Source organism: Eulemur rufifrons, chromosome 30, assembly GCF_041146395.1.
Source record: "Eulemur rufifrons isolate Redbay chromosome 30, OSU_ERuf_1, whole genome shotgun sequence".
NCBI lineage: Eukaryota > Metazoa > Chordata > Mammalia > Primates > Lemuridae > Eulemur > Eulemur rufifrons.
Genome location: NC_091012.1, coordinates 129,586,307 through 129,604,831, shown reverse-complemented (window position 1 = coordinate 129,604,831; position 18,525 = coordinate 129,586,307). Strand labels below are relative to the sequence as shown.

Here is an 18,525-nt window from a genome sequence, read left to right as displayed (position 1 = left end):
GTTTGGTCATTCAACCAGCATTTATTGGGTGTCTACAAGTTTGATATTTATTCTGTATGTGTATGAATTCTTCACTTAAACAGATGAATGTCTATTCCACAAACTCTACTGCTGCCTGAAAAAGGATTGTTTTTTGGTTTTTATTTCCTGCTCTGCATTTTAGAATTTAATGAAAAATTAAACTTTTAATCATACTCATAACGATAATAAACCTTTAATAATTCAAGTGCATTTCAAGGGCTGCTGTACTGCCACATTTTATTTGGAGGCTTGGGGGGCCGGCCTATCGCGGCTTGCAGGCAGCGGGCCGCGCCCGGTGCTTCCTACGACCGCCCGATTTTCCGAGGCCGCCCCGGAGTAGCGGGAGGAGAGGTGGGGCAGGGTCCGGCCGACCAGGGAAGTCCTCGAGACCACGACTCCGTCGGGAACCCCCCTCCGCTATTTCTCAGGTCGGACGATGGAGACCTTGACCTTGTAGGATAGGAGAGGGGAACCCCCCCTCCGCTATTTCTCAGGTCGGACGATGGAGACCTTGACCTTGTAGGATAGGAGAGGGCATCTGTCATTTAGCTTCTGTGATAAAAACACTCCAAAAACATTTTTTAAGGGGTATTAAAGTTCAAAATACCACTCCGCCATGGTTCCACTAGGGCTCGAACCTAGGACCTTCTGCGTGTAAAGCAGACGTGATAACCACTACACCACGGAACCACCGCGAGAACTGTTGCCATGGTTAGTGCATTCATTATGACGCATCAGTCCCAGCGCCTCCGCGGAAACCCCGCCTTTCCGCGGAAACCCCGCCCCTCCGCCGTATTCCCGCCCAGCCACCGAGGCAAGAACATCGTGCCCCTGGTGGCTCTCGCCTGGTCTCCCCGCCAGACTCTCTGCACCTGTGACCACAGCAAGGCAGGTGCCTGGGTTACCCTCCGGGCCGAGAGTGCCTCCCCCCTCAACCTGTCCCCAAACTTTCCCTCAGTTGAGGCGTGGGCAAGGCAGCTGGGGGGGCGGAAGTGCACTCTGGTCGGGCACTGCTCCTTCTGGAAGCTTCCATGAGTTGGTGAGGGACCCACGCTTTCCCGTTTTCCTCACCGGCAAACTGAGCCTCGGCCACCCGACGGCTTTGCCCGGTCTGAAGTCAGAACATGGTCGCTTCCGGCAGCCTTGTAGGCCTTGCCCGTGAAGCCAAAGATTCAGGCAGCGCCGGGTCGGGGGACTGAGGGCATTTTTACGGAGGTATCTGTTTTGCCAGGGTTGGAAAAGGCCGCTGGTTAGTCGGCCTCTTGCCCGAGTGTGAGACCTCTTACTGCCCCTGTCCTTTCCCACAGCCTTCTTCCCCTCCCGGAGCCAAGCCGTAGTGGGGATGGGAATCGCAGGGCCTTCGTTTGGTCCCGTTTGCCTCGGGCTGGGGGAGGTGTAGACGGGGCGCCCCTTTATGGCTGCCGGGAAGGAAGTGGTGTCGGACACATCATTTGAGGGGCTCGGTGCAAAATGAAAATGCCAGATCCCTTGTTCATAAGTTATTAAGAATTTCATACGGTGACAGCAGAGCACTAAACCCAGCGTGACTGCTCAGGTCGCTGCCCCTGAACCTGCCGCTGCGCCTCGAGGGCTGTGGTCCGGGTAAGGGGCCGGGACCTTCTCCCACCCTCTACGTAATCTCACTTCTTGGTTTTCACTGTCAGTGCCATTTGCCTTCTCCAGGGCTTCTGGACGGGTCTACGTCACCATTTTCTGATTGCTCACCATAGTCAAGCTTGAAAACCCACTTAAAACCATTCGAGGGACATCTTTCACCACCCAAGTGGACTCCGTCTGCAGGGAGCAACATCTTCTTCTGAGGTTGGCAGGGAGTGAAAGTTACCCACTTCGGCCAAGGCACAGGTGGGTGGAAGGAGCACTGATGCGGGGCGGGGGCATGGTCTGGATGTTCATCTTGCTCACTAGCTGGCTACTCGCCTCCGGAGTCTCAGTCTCCTTCTTTGTGAAATACAGGGGTTGGACTAAACACCTCTGCTTGTTGACAAAACCACAGCCTGTTACCTCTGACTCTGTCCCTACTCTGCCCCTGAATATGGCCCAAGAAAAACACACATCCAAGTTGACTGGTTTCACATTCAATTGATGACTACTTGGCTCATGTGAGCCCTTAACGCAGCCCAGAATCGTGTCTGCTTCTCCCACAAGACAGCTCTATATCTTTTCTCCCTAAACCTCTTGTCGTCCTCCCCGGCCCCCTGACCTCATGACCTTGCTTCCTATTTCAGTGAAAAAAATGGATGCAGTCAGAAGGGAACTTCCACAGTCCTTACCACATCTACCCCTCTGCCAGCATCTGTGCTCTCCTACTCTTTTTCCTCCAGATCAGGGCTTCCCTGCCATAGCCCTATGTGTTGAGACTGGCTAAGTCTGTTGTGGGGTGCTGTCCTGTGTATTGTAGGATGTTTTGCAGCATCTCTAGCCTCTACTTGCTAGATGCCAGTAGCATCCCCCCAACTCACCCAGTCCCGACAACCTAAAATGTCCCCCAGTGGGCAAAACCTTGGGGGCTATTTGGCAATGTCCGGAGACATATGGTTATTATGACTGGGAGAGGGGTACTACAGGCATCTAGTGGGTAAAGGCCAGGGTTGCTGCCAGACATCCTACAGTGCACAGAACAGCCCCACAACAGAGAGTTACCCAGCCTTAAACGTCCACAGTGTCAGGGTTGAGAAACCCTGCTCTAAATGAATTGTCTGCATTCCTGTCTAAACCCAGCCCCTGAGCTGGTGCACCAGATCCTGCCTGCTCTTGCCTACTCAACGAATGCCAACAATTCCCCCCTTTCTCCTACATCATTATTTACCCCCTCTCTATTGGATCATTTCGATCAGCACATGCTATAATTTCTCTCATTATTAAAAAATAATCTCTTAGTTCCACTTCTACCTCTAGCTCCTTCCATTTCTCTGCTCTCCTTTGTAGTGAAGTTCTTAGATTCCCCCCCCCCCCAAGTTGGCCCTTGCTCCCACCATTCCACCCAAATTCCTCTGATCCAGGTCAGCAGTGACTTCCACACTGCTGCACAGAATAGTTTTCCTCTTCATCTTATTTGATCTGTCAGCAGCATTTGAAACAGTCTATCACTCCCTCCTTTTTGAAGCATTTTGTTCTCTTGGCCTTTAGGGTGCCGCCCTTTTGTGATGTTTGTTTCCAGTTTCACCGCCTACTCCTTTTCAGTCACCTTTGCCAAATCCTCATCCCTTTGACCTTTAAACATGGTTGTGCCTCAGGTCTCGGTCCTTGGACTTCTCTGTCCATTCTCACCACCCTGGTGACCTCATTCAATCTAATAATGGCTTTGAGTACCATTGATAACCTAGATTATTCCACATGTATATCTCTAGTCTAGAATTTTCTCCCCAACTCTAAACCTACATATTCAACATCTCCATTTAGACGTCTATTAGGCATCCAAACCTAGTACACCTGTATCTAAACTCCTGCTTTCTACCCCCTAAATCTGCTCCTCTCTGTCTTTATCTCACATAATGGCAGCTTCATCTTTCCAGTTATTTAGGCCTAAAACTTAGAATCATACGTGATTCTTCTCTTTTTCTTAAACCCCCAGTGTAATCTTAGTAGCAAATCCTGTTGGCTCCACCTTCAAAATCTATCTAGAATCTTCTAGCTTTCTGCCATCTTCCCTGCTACCACTCTAATCAAAGCCACCATCACATTTTGCTTGGATCATTGCCACTGGCCTTAGATTGTGGCTTCCCGGCTTCTGCCCTTTTCTCCCTGCAGACTATTCTCTGCACAGTAGCCAGACTGGCCCTTTTTAAACCTGAATTAGATCTTGTCATTGCTCTGCTTGAAACCCTTCAATGGCTCCCCACCTTAACTAGAAGAAAAGCCAAAGCCTTACAGTGGCTTGCAAGGCCCTACATGATCTGACCTCCCCACCCATGACCTCTCTGATTATATATCCTATTCCTTTGCCTTTTCTTTTACTCCACTCCAGCCACACTTGCCTGCTTGCTGCTCTTCAAACACAGTAGGCCCCTCCTGCCTCAGGGCCTTTCCACCTGCTGGTCTCTCAGTCTCTCAGGGCTGATGGTCATGGGAATGGCCACTTCAGGTAGGATAGGGTTGTGGTTTCCTTGTCTCCTGGGGAGCCAGCAGTTCACAAATACAGCAGGGCACTTGCTCACTTGTGGCACAGTAACCAGGGTAGGTAGATTATAGAGTGGGCCATACATTTGTGGCAGATACTGCTAGTTGCTTATCCAATATCCATCCTGCTGCTTTTCCTCAGTGCTAAAAGAAAGAACAAATGCTTGTATAGTGCTCGCTATGTATTAGGGACTATTCCAAGCTCATTGCTCATATTAACTCATTTAATCCTCATAAGAACCTGCAAAAAAGATACTGTTATGCTTCATTTACAGGTGAGAAAACCAAGGCACAGAACAGTTAGGTAACTTGACTAAGTCACACAGCTAGTAAATAAGGAACAGGGTTTTAAACCCAGGCCATCTGGCTCCATAGGCTGTGTATAGTCTCAGCACTACACTGCCTGATTTTGAATTGGCGATGCATTGAGCTAAAAACAGCTTGATTTCCCAGGCTCCCTTACAGCTAGGAGAGACTACGACACAATTCTGGCCAATCAGATGTATGTAAATAGGTGTTCTTCCAAAACTATTACTTTAAAAGGAGATAGACTCAGCTGCTATATCCATTTTGCCCTCATTTCTTCATTCTCAGCCCAGAACATGCATGTGATGCCGGAGATTGAGCGTCACATCATTTTGTGATCACCATTTTGGGACGATGAATTGACAATTATGTAGAAGAAAGCTACGTGGGTTGGCCAAAAGAAGGAAGGTGCCTAGATCCCAGCCCCAGATTTCCTACTTCCAGATTCCTTGTTATAGGTGAAAAATGAAACCTCTAGTTTTTAATGCTGTTGTTTAGTGAGAGTTTCAGTTCATGAGGGAAAATAAAACCCCACTGATTCAACATTTCTACATTTCTCACCAGTAACTGTCCCCTGTACCATTTTGACAATGTCTTTAATCTGCCCACCAGCTGCTGAGAGATTGCCCTGTAATCCATTCCCTTGATTGAAGTTGTTTATTATCACATGTTTGCGATATGTCTAGGAGCACAGTGTTGGGCAGTGTGGGAGTTTTTAAAAAAGTATATGACATGGCTCCAACTCAAGAAATTTGAAGAACATCAGTTAATCCCAAGGACTCATTTGTTCCAGGATGTTAATGGAAGATAATGGCTTGATGTGGTTTTCCTAATGTAGGATGTTAATGGATTTTAATTTTGGCCTGTCTCCTCTCAAAGAAGAAACTGGAAGGAGGAGAAGTCATATGGGAGAGGAGGGGCAGGGTGACATGCAAAAGCCTAACTAGAAGTAAAGCAGGCCTCCTTTTCAGACTAGCTATCTATCATCTTCAAAATCACCCACAGTCACATTCAATGAGACTAGATTTTATAGAGATGGCCACTCGAGAAACAGATCAGCTCAAAATACTTTGTCCACCCCTCTTTTATTTATCTGTCTTGAGATGCCCCTAGTTTCTAGTCACTGACCCCAGAACTAGGTGACTGAACAGAGAACAATTTGGCTACTCCCCACTCCTATAGAGCCCCACTTAAAAGGCAGCATCTGACAACAGCCAGTGCTAATTGGTGATAGAAATGAAGTGGGTTACTCCCTCTACTTCCACAGCACTTACTGTCTTATTTAGGTTTCCACATGAATTCAGCTGTGCACACAGTAAGACTTGCCTCTAAGCTGTTCTCCATGGTCTGATGGAAAGATTTCAGGAGTGGTGTAGGTGTTAAACTAAAATCATATTATGTACTTTTATTAGTGATTTTAAGTATTTGGGATCTTTTTGATACAATTAGGGCATAGTCTGAAGGCTATGTACAATAATAAAGCCAAAACCAATTAGTAGGTTGTTTAACTCAGTTAGAGGCTATCTGCAGGCTAGCAGTTTCCCTTTGCTAAATTCTGTTAAAATGCAGTGGGTTCTATTTTGTGCAGAATGAGCAGGCTGCCATGACAACTGTCAGTGAATATTATTTCAATATTAGTCATATATTTCCAGTGTCTGCCTCTGGGCCCAACATTCATTTTAGATCCCAGATATACATCTATTCTTAAGGAATTCTCCTGGACATGTTTACAAAAAATAAAAACAAAACACAAGTACAAATTGATGGTGGATCTTGTTTTTTCTTTCAGAAAGCTGATTTGGATATGAATTTATATTGTGCATGCCTATAGATTTTACTACATATATGCACTAGACCAGGGTTTTGAAAGTTCCCCTCTAGGGGTATAGTCTTACATTAAAGTTATTATTATTATTATTATTTTTCATCTAACAGTATCAGAGGGAATCTTGTGGTCGATTGTGACAGAAGATCCAACCCAAATTGACTTAGCAAAACCAGTTTCAAGTGAGTCTTGTTTGAAAATTTCAAAGGTAAGATTTGATCCAGAGATTTATGATGGAGGGCTTCAGCTCCATTTCCCCACCCTGCTCTTTGTTTGCCCCTATTCATGTACCAGTTTCACCCCCTGGACTGGCTCTTCTCATGAGCGCTCTCCAGGAGCCCTAAGATTCACCCATATTGCCTGTCTTTAGCTACGTGCCCACCCCAAACACTCTTTTTTGCCAGGAGAAGAGGATGTGCTGTCTTAGGCCTGAGTTATGTGCCTGTTCCTGAACAATCACTGTCGCTTGGGAAGTGGGCTGTGCTAATTGGCTTAAGCCAGTCAGGGCTCACACTTAGAGTGGGGGTGGTGTCAGTCCCAGGCAAACCACACACTTAGAGTGGGGCTGGTGTCAGTCCCAGGCAAACCACACAGTTGGGAATAGGGAGAGGGTTGATTTCAAAAAGGAAAACTGTGGTCCTATGACAAGGAGGTTAGGGAACTATTTGCTAGCCACCTGGTTAGGGAATAGAATGCTGGCCTAAGAATAATAGCTAACGTTTTTTGAATACTATGAGCCAGGCACCATTCAAACTGCTTTACAGTTGTATTGGTTAGAGAATGTGTTTGCATGTAATGTGAAGGTAAGTGAATGTAATGCAGGTAAGTGAAATAGGGGCTTAACAGAGAGATTAGTTTTTATCACACATGATATGAAGGCAGGAAATAAGCAGCTTCACATCCACGTCTCAGGCTCATCCTCGCATCTTCCTGCATCATCTTTCTCAGTGTGAGGCTTTCTTCCTAATGCTCACAAGAGGGCTGCTCCTCCTCCAGGCATTGTGTCTTGTTCCAGGCAGAATAGGGGACGGGCAAAGAGGAAAAGCCTTGTGCCAGTTGAGTCTTTTCCTTTTTATTAGGAAAATAGCTTTTCTGGAAGCCTTAGCCAGTAGATTTCTAGTTATATCTCAATGACCAGAACCGTGTCACATGAGCACCCTTAACTGCAAGGAAGCCTGGCAAATCAGGTTTTGTTGGTTAAGCACATTGCCACTTATAACAAAACTGGGGTTTAATTGGTAAGGAAGACAGGGAGAATGGATGTTGGTTAGGCAACTATCAGTGGTTGTGTACTAACTCATGAATTCCTTATATCAACTTGATGTAGTCGGTACTATTATTATCCTGGTTTTATAAATGAAGAAACAGGCACAGAGAGGTTGTGTAATTTGCCCAAGCTCACATACAGCTGTTATGTAGTGAAGTTAGAACGTGAACCCAAGCAAGCTGACTCAAGAGCCTAATTCTGCTAATATTAGCTTCTAGATATATCCTAACCCACAGGCCAGGGGTTTCTTCTCTAGGATGTGTATCCACTCAGGAAATGCAGGCCTCTCCTAAAAATGGTAACTAATATTTGTTTAGCACTTCATAGTTTATGAAGAGATTTCCACTTAAATTTTTCCCTTTAAATATTATCCCCATTTTAAAAATGAGGAAACTGAGGTTCAGAGGAGTTATGTAAGTTGCCTCAGTTCTCCAGGTTGTAAGTGGCAAAGCTGATATCTCTTTGAAATTACAAAAACTTACTCCTGTTTCCCTTTCTTAATCTTCCTACTCTTCTATGCACAGAAGACTTCATTTCTAATTTTTTTAAAGACAATATTTTGCTCTAGGCCCTATATTGACTTCATAACCTTCTCAGGAAGACCAGTTCAGAGAAGCCTTGGATCTCTCACCAACTTGTTTTCGTAGTGTTCTTTTCACGTAGCCCCACCAGCAGGAACATGGTATATCAGCAGGACTTAGGTTTAGCAGTAAGTAACAGAGACCTAAAATGGGAGGTGATTTTTATCTCCCATAATATAAAATCTGGAGCTTCATTCAGAAAATATAAGTGTCAGTTACAAATGTTAATAGCTCTTATTGACCTGTTAAAGAGTTATTAAACATACAGAAATTTCTTGTCATTAGTTATATCAAATTAATTTATATTACTTTTCTTTAAAACTGCTTTGTAAATAGGACTTTTCACTGAGTAAGAATGATAGTCCATCTCACTGGTGTAAATTAGTGAAGTTTCACTATATTACTGAGATAGCTCAGTTTGCTTATAATTATTTTTTTCATTCTTTCCAAATATTTGAAATCTTTAACTTATGGCATTGCTTTATTTATATGTCCCAGCATTCTTTTGTTTTGGTGACACTACTGAGTAGACCGTAAAAATCACAAGAACATTGTAAAGTATAGTGTGACTTCAAAAGTTGTGAAAGAGTGGATTGAAAAATAGCAAATTAAAAAATAAAAACTGTACTATGTTGTAGAGCAGTGCCACTGAAAGTATGTTTCTCTGTCCCCTGGGAGCTTATTAGAAATGCAAATTCATGGGCCCCACCCCAGACCTACTGAATCAAGACCCCTAAGGACTGGGCCCAGGAATCTTTGGCAAGATCCCTAGGCGATTTCTAAGTACATTAAAGTTTGAGAAACACTGTTTTAGAGTTTTATGTAAGTGAGTTGTAAGAGACTCACAGATTGCGCATTCTTTTTTTTTTTTTTTTTAAGTGGCAGGGAAGAGGAGGGATGTGGGCCCCCGCCCCCTCCCCCCACCTTGTACACTCTTTGAATATTGGTGAAAATAAGAACTTTAGCTTTAGTAAACTAGACCTATATTAAACACTAGATTCTCCTTTGAAAGTCCTCCAATCATGGACTCCAGTTACCTCCTCCAGGTCAGGAGCCTTAGCTCAAGTGTATGCTTGACACCATCCCAGCAACATCTTCACCTAATTAATCTGAGTTCATCCCTCAGCTGTCAGTTCAAAGGTGACTTCCTCAGAGAAGCCTTTACTTGACCTCTTGACTCATTCTCATAACATGCACACCTATCCTTTGCAATTTCACATTCATTTTTATGATTGTTTGATAAATGTTTACTTCTCCCGCTAGGCTACAAGCTTCAAGAGGGAAGGGAACATGTCAGTTTTGTTAACTGGTACATCACCAGGGTGTAGAACAGTACCTGACACACAACAAATGCTCAACAAATATTTATTGAATGAATGTATGAGTGAAACCAAGACAAGAATAAGTGCTCTATAAGAAAATGCTCTAAAAATTTTTAAAGGCTTTGCCATAAGCTCTTACTCATCTGAAGCAGTAGCCGGAAGGGTTTTGAAAGGAAAGCCATGGATCTTTCCCAGGCCTTGCTTTAGCTAGTAGTTTTGACATTCCTCCCAGAAACAAACTTTTCTTTGTTTTCTATGTTTGTGAACACAAATATGGTTGACAGGGAGGCAATGGTGGCAAAAAGAAAGCTAGAAGAACCTGGAATCTGCCTTTCAAAAAGCAAGAAGTAGTCCTCTCCTCCAGGTTGTGTTGTCCACATTCCACTGGCAGGTACTGTCATATCTGCATCCTGTATTGTGGGATTGCCAAGGCAACTTTAAATGGAGATCTCTGAAGGCCTTTCTGAATAAGTTCTAAGGATCAGAGTATCTTACCATGTCACAGGCTCACCTGTTACAGGGCTCTGGGCTGAGAACCTCATGATGGTCCTGCAACACGACTCTATCATCTGTGCCTACATCAGTTTTGCCCAATTCCCAGTGCTGTGACATGAGAGGGAGTTGCATAAACATATATTATTTGTTTTACTTTTGTCTTGGAATGGCAGATTGTAGCTCCTGCAGAAGGAAAATAAGAAATAAGGAATTACCATTGCTCTGCTATTGACTCCAGCGCTTAGATGTCAAACTGAGATACATGCAAAACACAAGCACATACAAGATAAAGGAACAGATTGTGGCAATATTTAAAAATATCACAGCTCTCTAAATAAGAAGCAGTTCTGATAAGCCTATTTGGAATTCATGCAAAACACTCATAACTCTGAAAATCTGAATTATACATTGCCAAGGTAAATTATTTCTATGCAGTAATTCTAGGTAAAGGTATAGGCAGATTGTATGATAATTTCAGTGTCCCTTGGTTTACAGATACCCCTCTCTGCTCGGCTTCCTACTTTGCAGATTGCTTGTTAGCCTCCTTTTTTGCTCCCTCCTCTTCTCATTCTCTTTACTGTCTCTATTCCCCAGTGTCTGCTTTTGCCCCTATATAGCCTTCTTACCCTACAAGCTCTCCCTGGCTATTTTATCTTCTCTAATCACTTCAGCTATTGTTGGTAACCTGATGACCTCCTTAATCTGCCTCTTCAGACCTGATTTATTTCCTGGGCTCTAAACCCAGGCTTCTACTGCTATCAGGACATTTCAGGAGTGAGGTCTCACAGGCACTCACGTTTAGCACACCCCCAACAGAACTTATTTTTCTTCACTATAAACTTGCTTGTCCCTCCTCGTGTCAACTCTCGTACCCTTCAATACCCTACTGCAGTTAATGGCATCACCTCCTAGACTGTGAATTGCAAGAAGGCAGGGATAGTGTTTGTCTTGTCTGCCTAGCACGTAGCACAGTGCCTGGCCCATGGTAGATACTCAGTAAGTATTGCTGAATAAATGATGAATCCATCTGTTCTTCCAAACTAGCAACCTTGGAATCCTCCTTGATACCTCTGTCTCCTTCCCTCCCCATGCTCAGTCTGAGACCTATGGGGTTTATTACATAAAACTCTTTTATATTTGGCCCCTCCCTCCTCTCTGTCCTCACTGCCATGGCTTTGATTCAGCCCTCACCATCTATCTCCTGGATTATCGCAGGAGCCCCCTCACTGGTCTTCCTGTTGCCGGCTTTTCCCCAGTTTGTCACCGTCTGACCCCCAGAGTGATCTTCTACAGCCTGAATCTAATCAGATTACCTTCAGGTTCCTCTTGATTTAAACAGAGTTTGCAATCTGGCAGCCTCAAACTGAATCCATGCAGTCTTTACAGTGTTTTGAGAAAATAAGAATTTACTGCATTTTATTGATTCTAAGGTGCACATTTTTTCACATTTTAGCATCTCTGATATTGGGATGTGTCTCAAAATTGACAAAGTGTGTCATAGTTTGGTGGTGTTTTTCTTTCTTACTGGTACATAAAATAATGATGCATCCTATAATCAATGGCTTAAATTTTCTGAAATACACTCATGCTAACATTTAAAAATAAGGAGATCATACATAAAAGTATGTTTAGCTTCTCTTGGAAAATTACATCAGGCAGCACTGGGCCAGGATTTCTGGATGGCAGCCTAAGATGGAGCTACCAGTAAGTAGCAGCTGCTGCATTTAGACAAAAACTCCCTACAGTGTCTAATAGTTTCCACCCAGGCTACTTTATTCATTTATATTATCTGCCCCAGCATTAAGCATTTGAAAGTACAGTCCCTGACTGATAGGTTAAAGTCCAAATTCTTTGTTGTGATTTATAAGAACACTCACAGTTGATACTAACCTGCCTACCCCAGGTTAATGTCCCTTCTCTCTATATATCTTCCGTCCCCCAATCTCTGGAAACATTACTCAAATATAAAATGCTCCCATGCACCCTGGAATGCCTTTTTTCACCTTTTATGCTCTATGATACATTTTCTGCCTTTCTCAGGCAGAGCTAATTTCTTTCTGGACTCCAATAGAACGTGGGCGTATCTCTGTGCCTAAAACTCCTGTCTTGAAATTACTTGTGTGTATGCCTGTGTCCCTCATCACACTGTGAACCTGGTAAGGGAATGCATTATAATTTATTCACCATTGTCTCCCTGCCTCACAGCTGGAACATGCTCAGCAAGAATCTGTTGAGTAAAGAATGGATGGGCTGTACCTTCTGACTGGGATCTCTGTTTTTCAGTTTGTCCATGGGTAGAAAATGAAAAGAAAAGTCAGAGAGAAAGGCGAGTGTTCTTAGTGCCCTGAGTTTACAGTAGGAGATACTGCTTCTGGCTGTGATAAGGCCCTTGACAGTCAAGATCAGCTTATGGGAACTCTAATATCTATAGACCCAAAGGACTAAACTAGCTTTGTGAAGTTTTTTAGTATTTTTAAATTAGTCTACAATGCAATTGACTTGTTGTTGTTGTAGTACATGTGAATTTTACTACATGAATCGATTAGTATAATCACCACCATAATCAGAACACAGAACATTCCCCAAAAAGCTCCTCCTGCTGGCCCTGTACAGTGGCTCAGGCCTATAATCCTAGCACTCTGGGAGGCCGAGGCAGGAGGATCACTTGAGCTTAGGAGTTTGAGACCAGCCTGAGCAAGAGTGAGACCCAAGAGACCCCGTCTCTAAACAAACAAACAAACAAACAAACAAACAAAACTCCTCCTGCCAGCCCTTTGTAGTCACTCCCCACCCTTATCCATATACCCCTGGCAACCACCAATCAATTCTCTGTCACCACAGTTTGTCTTTTTGAGAATGTCATGTATATGTCCATAACCTTTTAGTCCTGGCTTCTTTTACTCGGCATAATGCCTTTGAGACCCATCCAGGGTGTGTGTATCAACAGTTCATTCCTTTTTATTGCTGAGTAGCATTATTTCACTGTATGGACGTCCCACGGTTTGTGTATCCATTTACCCATTGAAGGACATTTGGGCTGTTTTCAGAATTTGACCATATGAACCTGTATATAGGTTTTTGTGTGAATAGAAAATTTCATTTTTCTACAGTAACTACCTAGGAGTAGGATTGCAGTCATATGGTAAGTGTACATTCAACTTCATAAGAAACTATCAAACTCTTTTTCAGAGAGTTTCCCGCCAGCAAAGTATTAGAGTTCTAGTTGCTCCACATTCTAGCCAGCACTTATTGTTAGTATTTTAAAGAAATTTTAACCATACTAATAGGTGTATAGTGGTATCTCATTGTGGTTTGAATTTGAATTTCTGCTTTCCTGAATCCAGTCTGGGGTAACTGGAGAGAATAAAAAGGTAAACTCAATGCCAGTTCAGCAGTACTTCAAACTCTGATTTCTTTCCTCAATCCGCCTTCTACTATTTACTTTTCAGAGTTCTCAGTTATTTACTTATTGCTGTTTAACAGATTACAAAAAAATTTAGCAGCTTAAAACAACACACATTTATAATCTTACAGTTTCTGTGGGACAAGGCAGGAACTGGAGCATGGCTTACCTGGGCCCTCTACTTCAGGATCTGTGTTGAGCTAGTGTAATCAGTGTGTTCGCTGGGCTGCAGTCATCTGAAGGCTTGCTTGGGGAGGGGTCGGCTTCCAAGCTCACATGGTTCTTTGCAGGATTTAGTTCCTTGTGGTCTGTTTGGCTGAGGGTTCCTTGTTGGCTTTTGGTCAGAGATTGCCCGTATTCCTTTGCCATGTGGGACTCTCCAACATGGCAGCTTACTTCACGGGAAGCATGCAAGCTTTGAAAGCAATAGAGAGAGTCTGCTACCAAGACAGAAGGTCACAATCTTTTATAATCTAGTTATAGAAGTGGTATCCCGACACCATTGTCATATATTATTGATTAGAAGCAAGTCACTAGGTCCAGGCCACTCTGAAGAGGAGGGGATTACACAAGGGTCTGAATTGACCAGGAGGTGGGATCATCTGGGACATTTTAGAATCTGCCTGCCACAGTCCTCAAACAGCTGCTTCATGGATCCTATCCAGGTTTTATAGCTTCTTCCCATGGGAGAGACAGGGTAGAGTGCGTAGAATCGTAGAATGTCCTTATAACTTACCCAGACCAGAACTCTCTGTGAAGCTTTTTGATCTGATTATGAACATTCAGGGTTAATTTAAGGAATTTTGGTATTTTTTGGTTGGGGTTTTTTTTTTTTTAACGCAAGCCATCTAGGACCAAGCTAGCGTTAGATTAAGCAGTTGGTCAAGATTAAAATTCTTGTATCTGTTAATCTATTTATTAAGTCACCACCAAGGAAAGCTCAAATTTGTATCTAGGATGGAGCCTTTTCAAAGCTGAACTTCCAAGCTTAAAACATGACAGCTGTTTCAGCCTGTTGTGACTGCTGACCAGGTGACTCCAACAGACACATCTGGCAAGCACTGACCTTTATGAATTTCTCCTATCTGATAGTTGACTCATAACCCACTTTTGATTTCTTTTAATGATTTCCTAATGACTTGCCAAATCTGGCCTTTTCTTTTCTCCTACTTAATGTGATTTTTCAACACGCAGAACTCACCCTTGAAAATATGCTTGATGCTTTCTCTTTATTTGAATGTAGAATTACTTAGCATTCCTTTCCTCTTTTCAAAAGAGAGCAGGCCCTTTAAATCAGGGTTCTTTGAATTTTTTTGATCACGAACCCCTCACAGTAAAAGTTTTTTAAGAATGAACCAGGCATATTTATTTATTCACAACTAATACTACTGAACTCATCTGTTCTTGTGTATGTGATCAAATATACATGGAAATAGAAAAGTTAACAAAAATAAGAAAATAGGCTGGGCGCAGTGGCTCACGCCTGTAATCCTAGCACTCTGGGAGGCTGAGGCGGGAGGATCGCTCAAGGTCAGGAGTTCGAGACCAGCCTGAGCAAGAGCGAGACCCCGTCTCTACTAAAAATAGAAAGAAATTAGCTTAACAACTAAAAAATATATAGAAAAAATTAGCCAGGTATGGTGGCACATGCCTGTAGTCCCAGCTACTCAGGAGGCTGAGGCAGGAAGATCGCTTGAGCCCAGGAGTTTTTTTTTTTTTTTTTTTTTTTTGAGACAGAGTCTCACTTTGTTGCCCGGGCTAGAGTGAGTGCCGTGGCGTCAGCCTAGCTCACAGCAACCTCAAACTCCTGGGCTCAAGTGATCTTCCTGTCTCAGCCTCCCGAGTAGCTGGGACTACAGGCATGCACCACCATGCCCGGCTAATTTTTTCTCTATATATTTTTAGCTGTCCATATAATTTCTTTCTATTTTTAGTAGAGATGGGGTCTCGCTCTTGCTCAGGCTGGTCTCGAACTCCTGAGCTCAAACGATCCGCCCACCTCGGCCTCCCAGAGAGCTAGGATTACAGGCGTGAGCCACCGCGCCCGGCCTAAGCCCAGGAGTTTGAGGTTGCTGTGAGCTAGGCTGACACCACGGCACTCTAGCCCGGGCAACAGAGCGAGACTCTGTCTCAAAAAAAGAATAAGAAAATAGATAAAAATACAAGTTCTAATGTTTTATTTTTTGCTCTCCAACATCTGTTGTGTATCTGCTGTGGGGCAGGTACCCCAATTTTGGAGACTACTAGGGGTTAAGTGGTAATTGGGTGTGGTTGCCTACCATTGACCCCAACATCAGAAGGCTAACTCAAGTTGCCAGAGCTGGGAGGTCAGCCCTGGCCGAGTGTCCCTGCTTTGGTGCTATGGGGCATTGAGGTATCAGGGGCCAGAGTAGACAGTTACCTTAGATATCCACCACCAAACAGATCTGTACACATCGCTGTTTTGTCAATCTCCTCCCCAATCCAGCTGCGTTGCCTATATTCTAGCATACTTCTCAGGGTGTGTCATGATCAATAATGAGAGCAGCCTGTTAGAATTACTTTGCCTTGGCAGAAATTGGAACTGTGGCCAGCTTCAGGAAGCTTGGGAAATAGGAGAGGTTGCCTGCAATCCCCTCTCTCTCCCTTCTGAGGTAGGCAGCCTTCTCCACTCTCCTCTGTCTTTCCATAGTTTGTTACTACCCTGGACTAACCAAGGGTCCTGATTTGGGTTCCCTCAGAAGCAGATCCTGAGACAAGCATTTGAGAGCAAGAAGTTAATTTGGAAAGTAAAGGTAAAGCCAGTAGGGGAGTGGGGAAGTGAGAAAGGAAGGGGAGGCAGCCAAGAAAGAGTAAGTTCAGCCTGCAGAGATGGAGAGGGCAGCCAGTTTTCACTCTTAATAGCTGAGTACCTTCTTTTCCAGCTCCAAGTCTAACTGCAGCATTATCATTAGGAAGGCAGTGCATTCTGATTTTTAGTTCCTCTCTCCCATTTCACATCCTTGGTAAGTACCGTAGAATATGCATATATATGATAACACCCTCTTCTCTCCCAACTTCTTTGCCTCTGGCTCAATTGTCAGGTCTCAGCCTGGGCATCACTTCTTCTAGAAAGCCTTCTCTCATCCCCCTTTCTGGGATAGGGCTCTTTCTCTGGCTCCCATAGTGTCCTCCACCTGTTTCATTAGAGATTGTATCATACCATATTGCTTTTATTTCTTCATGTAATAGATATTTATTATGTGCCTGGCACTGTTATAGATACCTGGAATATATATTCAAATAGGGGAGACAGATTTTAAGTTATAATTTTATTATAGTTTCTTATTTACCTATGTGTTTGCCCCACCCAATCATGTGTATTTTGTTCACCATTTGTGTCCCTGTCTCTCAGCACAGTGCCTGCCACATGGGAGGTGCTCAGTTTGATTAACTGAATGGAAGAGCACAAGGATGATTTGGTGTTGCCATGGCCATTTCTGGGGGGCAAGTGACCGCCCACCTTTCCTATTGGCTATTTTCATATGATGTGCCTCTGAGAGATAAATGACTCACCTTGACTGTTAGGGGTATAAGTCTGCTAATGAGTGGGTTTAAACTGTTAACAGTACTTTGGCCATTGTTTTGTCTTTTTTCGGGCTGGGAGAACACATCCCAGCTCAGCTGCAGGAAAGCCAGAGAGCATCTGAGAAGAGGCTGAAAACTGAATTTTGCAAACACACAAGGCAGTATAGTGTAATGATTTTAAGCAGGAGTTCTAGATCCAAAGTGCCTGGGTTCAAATCCCAGTTCTGTTAACTGGGATTTGCTGTTTGATTTTGGGCTACGGTTCCTGTGTAAATAGGGATAACAACAACATATACCTCATAGGATGGTATGTGGATTAAATAAGATTAACACATATAAAATGAATAAGTACCTAGAACATGGTAAGTGCTCAGTGTTATCGTTATTGTGATTTATTTACTTACATCAGTGTTGGTTCATTTAACAATTGAAGGCTGGCTGTAGGACTTCTTGTGGTGCTCAAAGTAACATTTCAGTGTTCTTTCTACAATAGAAAAATACAATGAAGTTGTTCCTTTAGAGAAAATTCTAAGTTTTAAACAAATCACATAAAGGGCACAGCCAATCCAGTTCATGGTCCAGAGGCTGGCCATTAAAATAACCACTTAAATTCAAATTCTTTCCCTCCTCTCTTTTTCTTTCTGTGATTAAACAAATATTTGATGAGTACCTCTTTTGCATTCGGTGCTGGGGATGCCAAAACAAATGAAATGGGTCCTTTCCCTTTAGGAATTCACATGTAAAAGGGAAAATTACAGCGTACTTTAGGAAGCTCTATAATTGAACACACACTTGGCTTTGAGAGCCAAAATGCAGAGTGACTAATTACCCTTTGGTGATTCAGGAAAGGCTTCACACAGGGGAGGTGACATTGGAACAACTGTATGTAGACATAGCCATCATTTAATCACTGTGGATTGAATAGTCATTTGGCGGGGAAACCAGCCATGTAGCTGCATTGTCCACTATTTTTTCAGGAGCCTGGGTAATTATGTTATCACATACAATGTGTGTGGCAGCCTCATCAGATCCTAATCTTGGTGTACCCACCATGGGAACCCAAACACTTGTATTGCCTCATAACAAGGCCCTTTGATAATATTAAATATACTAATAGGGGTACTGAAGCCCAAGGCCGCCTTTCCAGTTATTTTTAAAGTGACTCCATCAGATTAAATAGCAAACTAGGTAACCACTTTACTAGATCTCATGTGGCTCTCAAATGCAAGAAGGAATTGGGCTAAAGAGCAGCTTGGAAGGGGTTATGAAATAATTATGGCTGGAGTCCTTTAAATCCTAGTGAGTGATGCCTAAGGACAGTAAGCTTGAAAACACATACACAGTGTAACCAACTGGGAAGATTTTGGGGGGAAATTGCTGGTGGTGCAGCTGCAGTTAGCATGAGACTGTGGGAATAAGACTACCTCTGGATTGCCTGGAAAGGTAGCAGAGCTGTGGCGTTCATTACTGACACCTGCACTTTGAGTTTTCAAGTATGTCTTCCTCTTCCCCCAAACTCAGCAGGTCATTTTTCCTTTTCCTTCCTGCTGATGAAGGGAGGTGAATCTCCCTTTCACAGATAGGTTCTCCAACAAAGAGCTCATTGAAGAGCTGGTGGAATA

General features: G+C 43.4%; 1 protein-coding gene and 1 non-coding gene across 2 annotated transcripts in view; one reads left to right on the top strand and one right to left on the bottom strand.

Annotated features, from left to right (window-relative positions):
* Positions 1–638: 638 nt before the first annotated feature.
* TRNAV-UAC (transfer RNA valine (anticodon UAC)) lies at positions 639–711 on the bottom strand. The gene has a single exon. It is a non-coding gene; the product is annotated as a tRNA-Val (tRNA).
* Positions 712–747: 36 nt separating this feature from the next.
* PPEF1 (protein phosphatase with EF-hand domain 1) overlaps positions 748–18,525 on the top strand; it is a 120,380-nt gene continuing 102,602 nt past the window's right edge. Inside the window, exon 1 of the mRNA XM_069464313.1 lies at positions 748–913. Coding sequence (XP_069320414.1) covers positions 748–913 — 166 coding nt within the window. The remainder of the gene's footprint in view (positions 914–18,525) is intronic.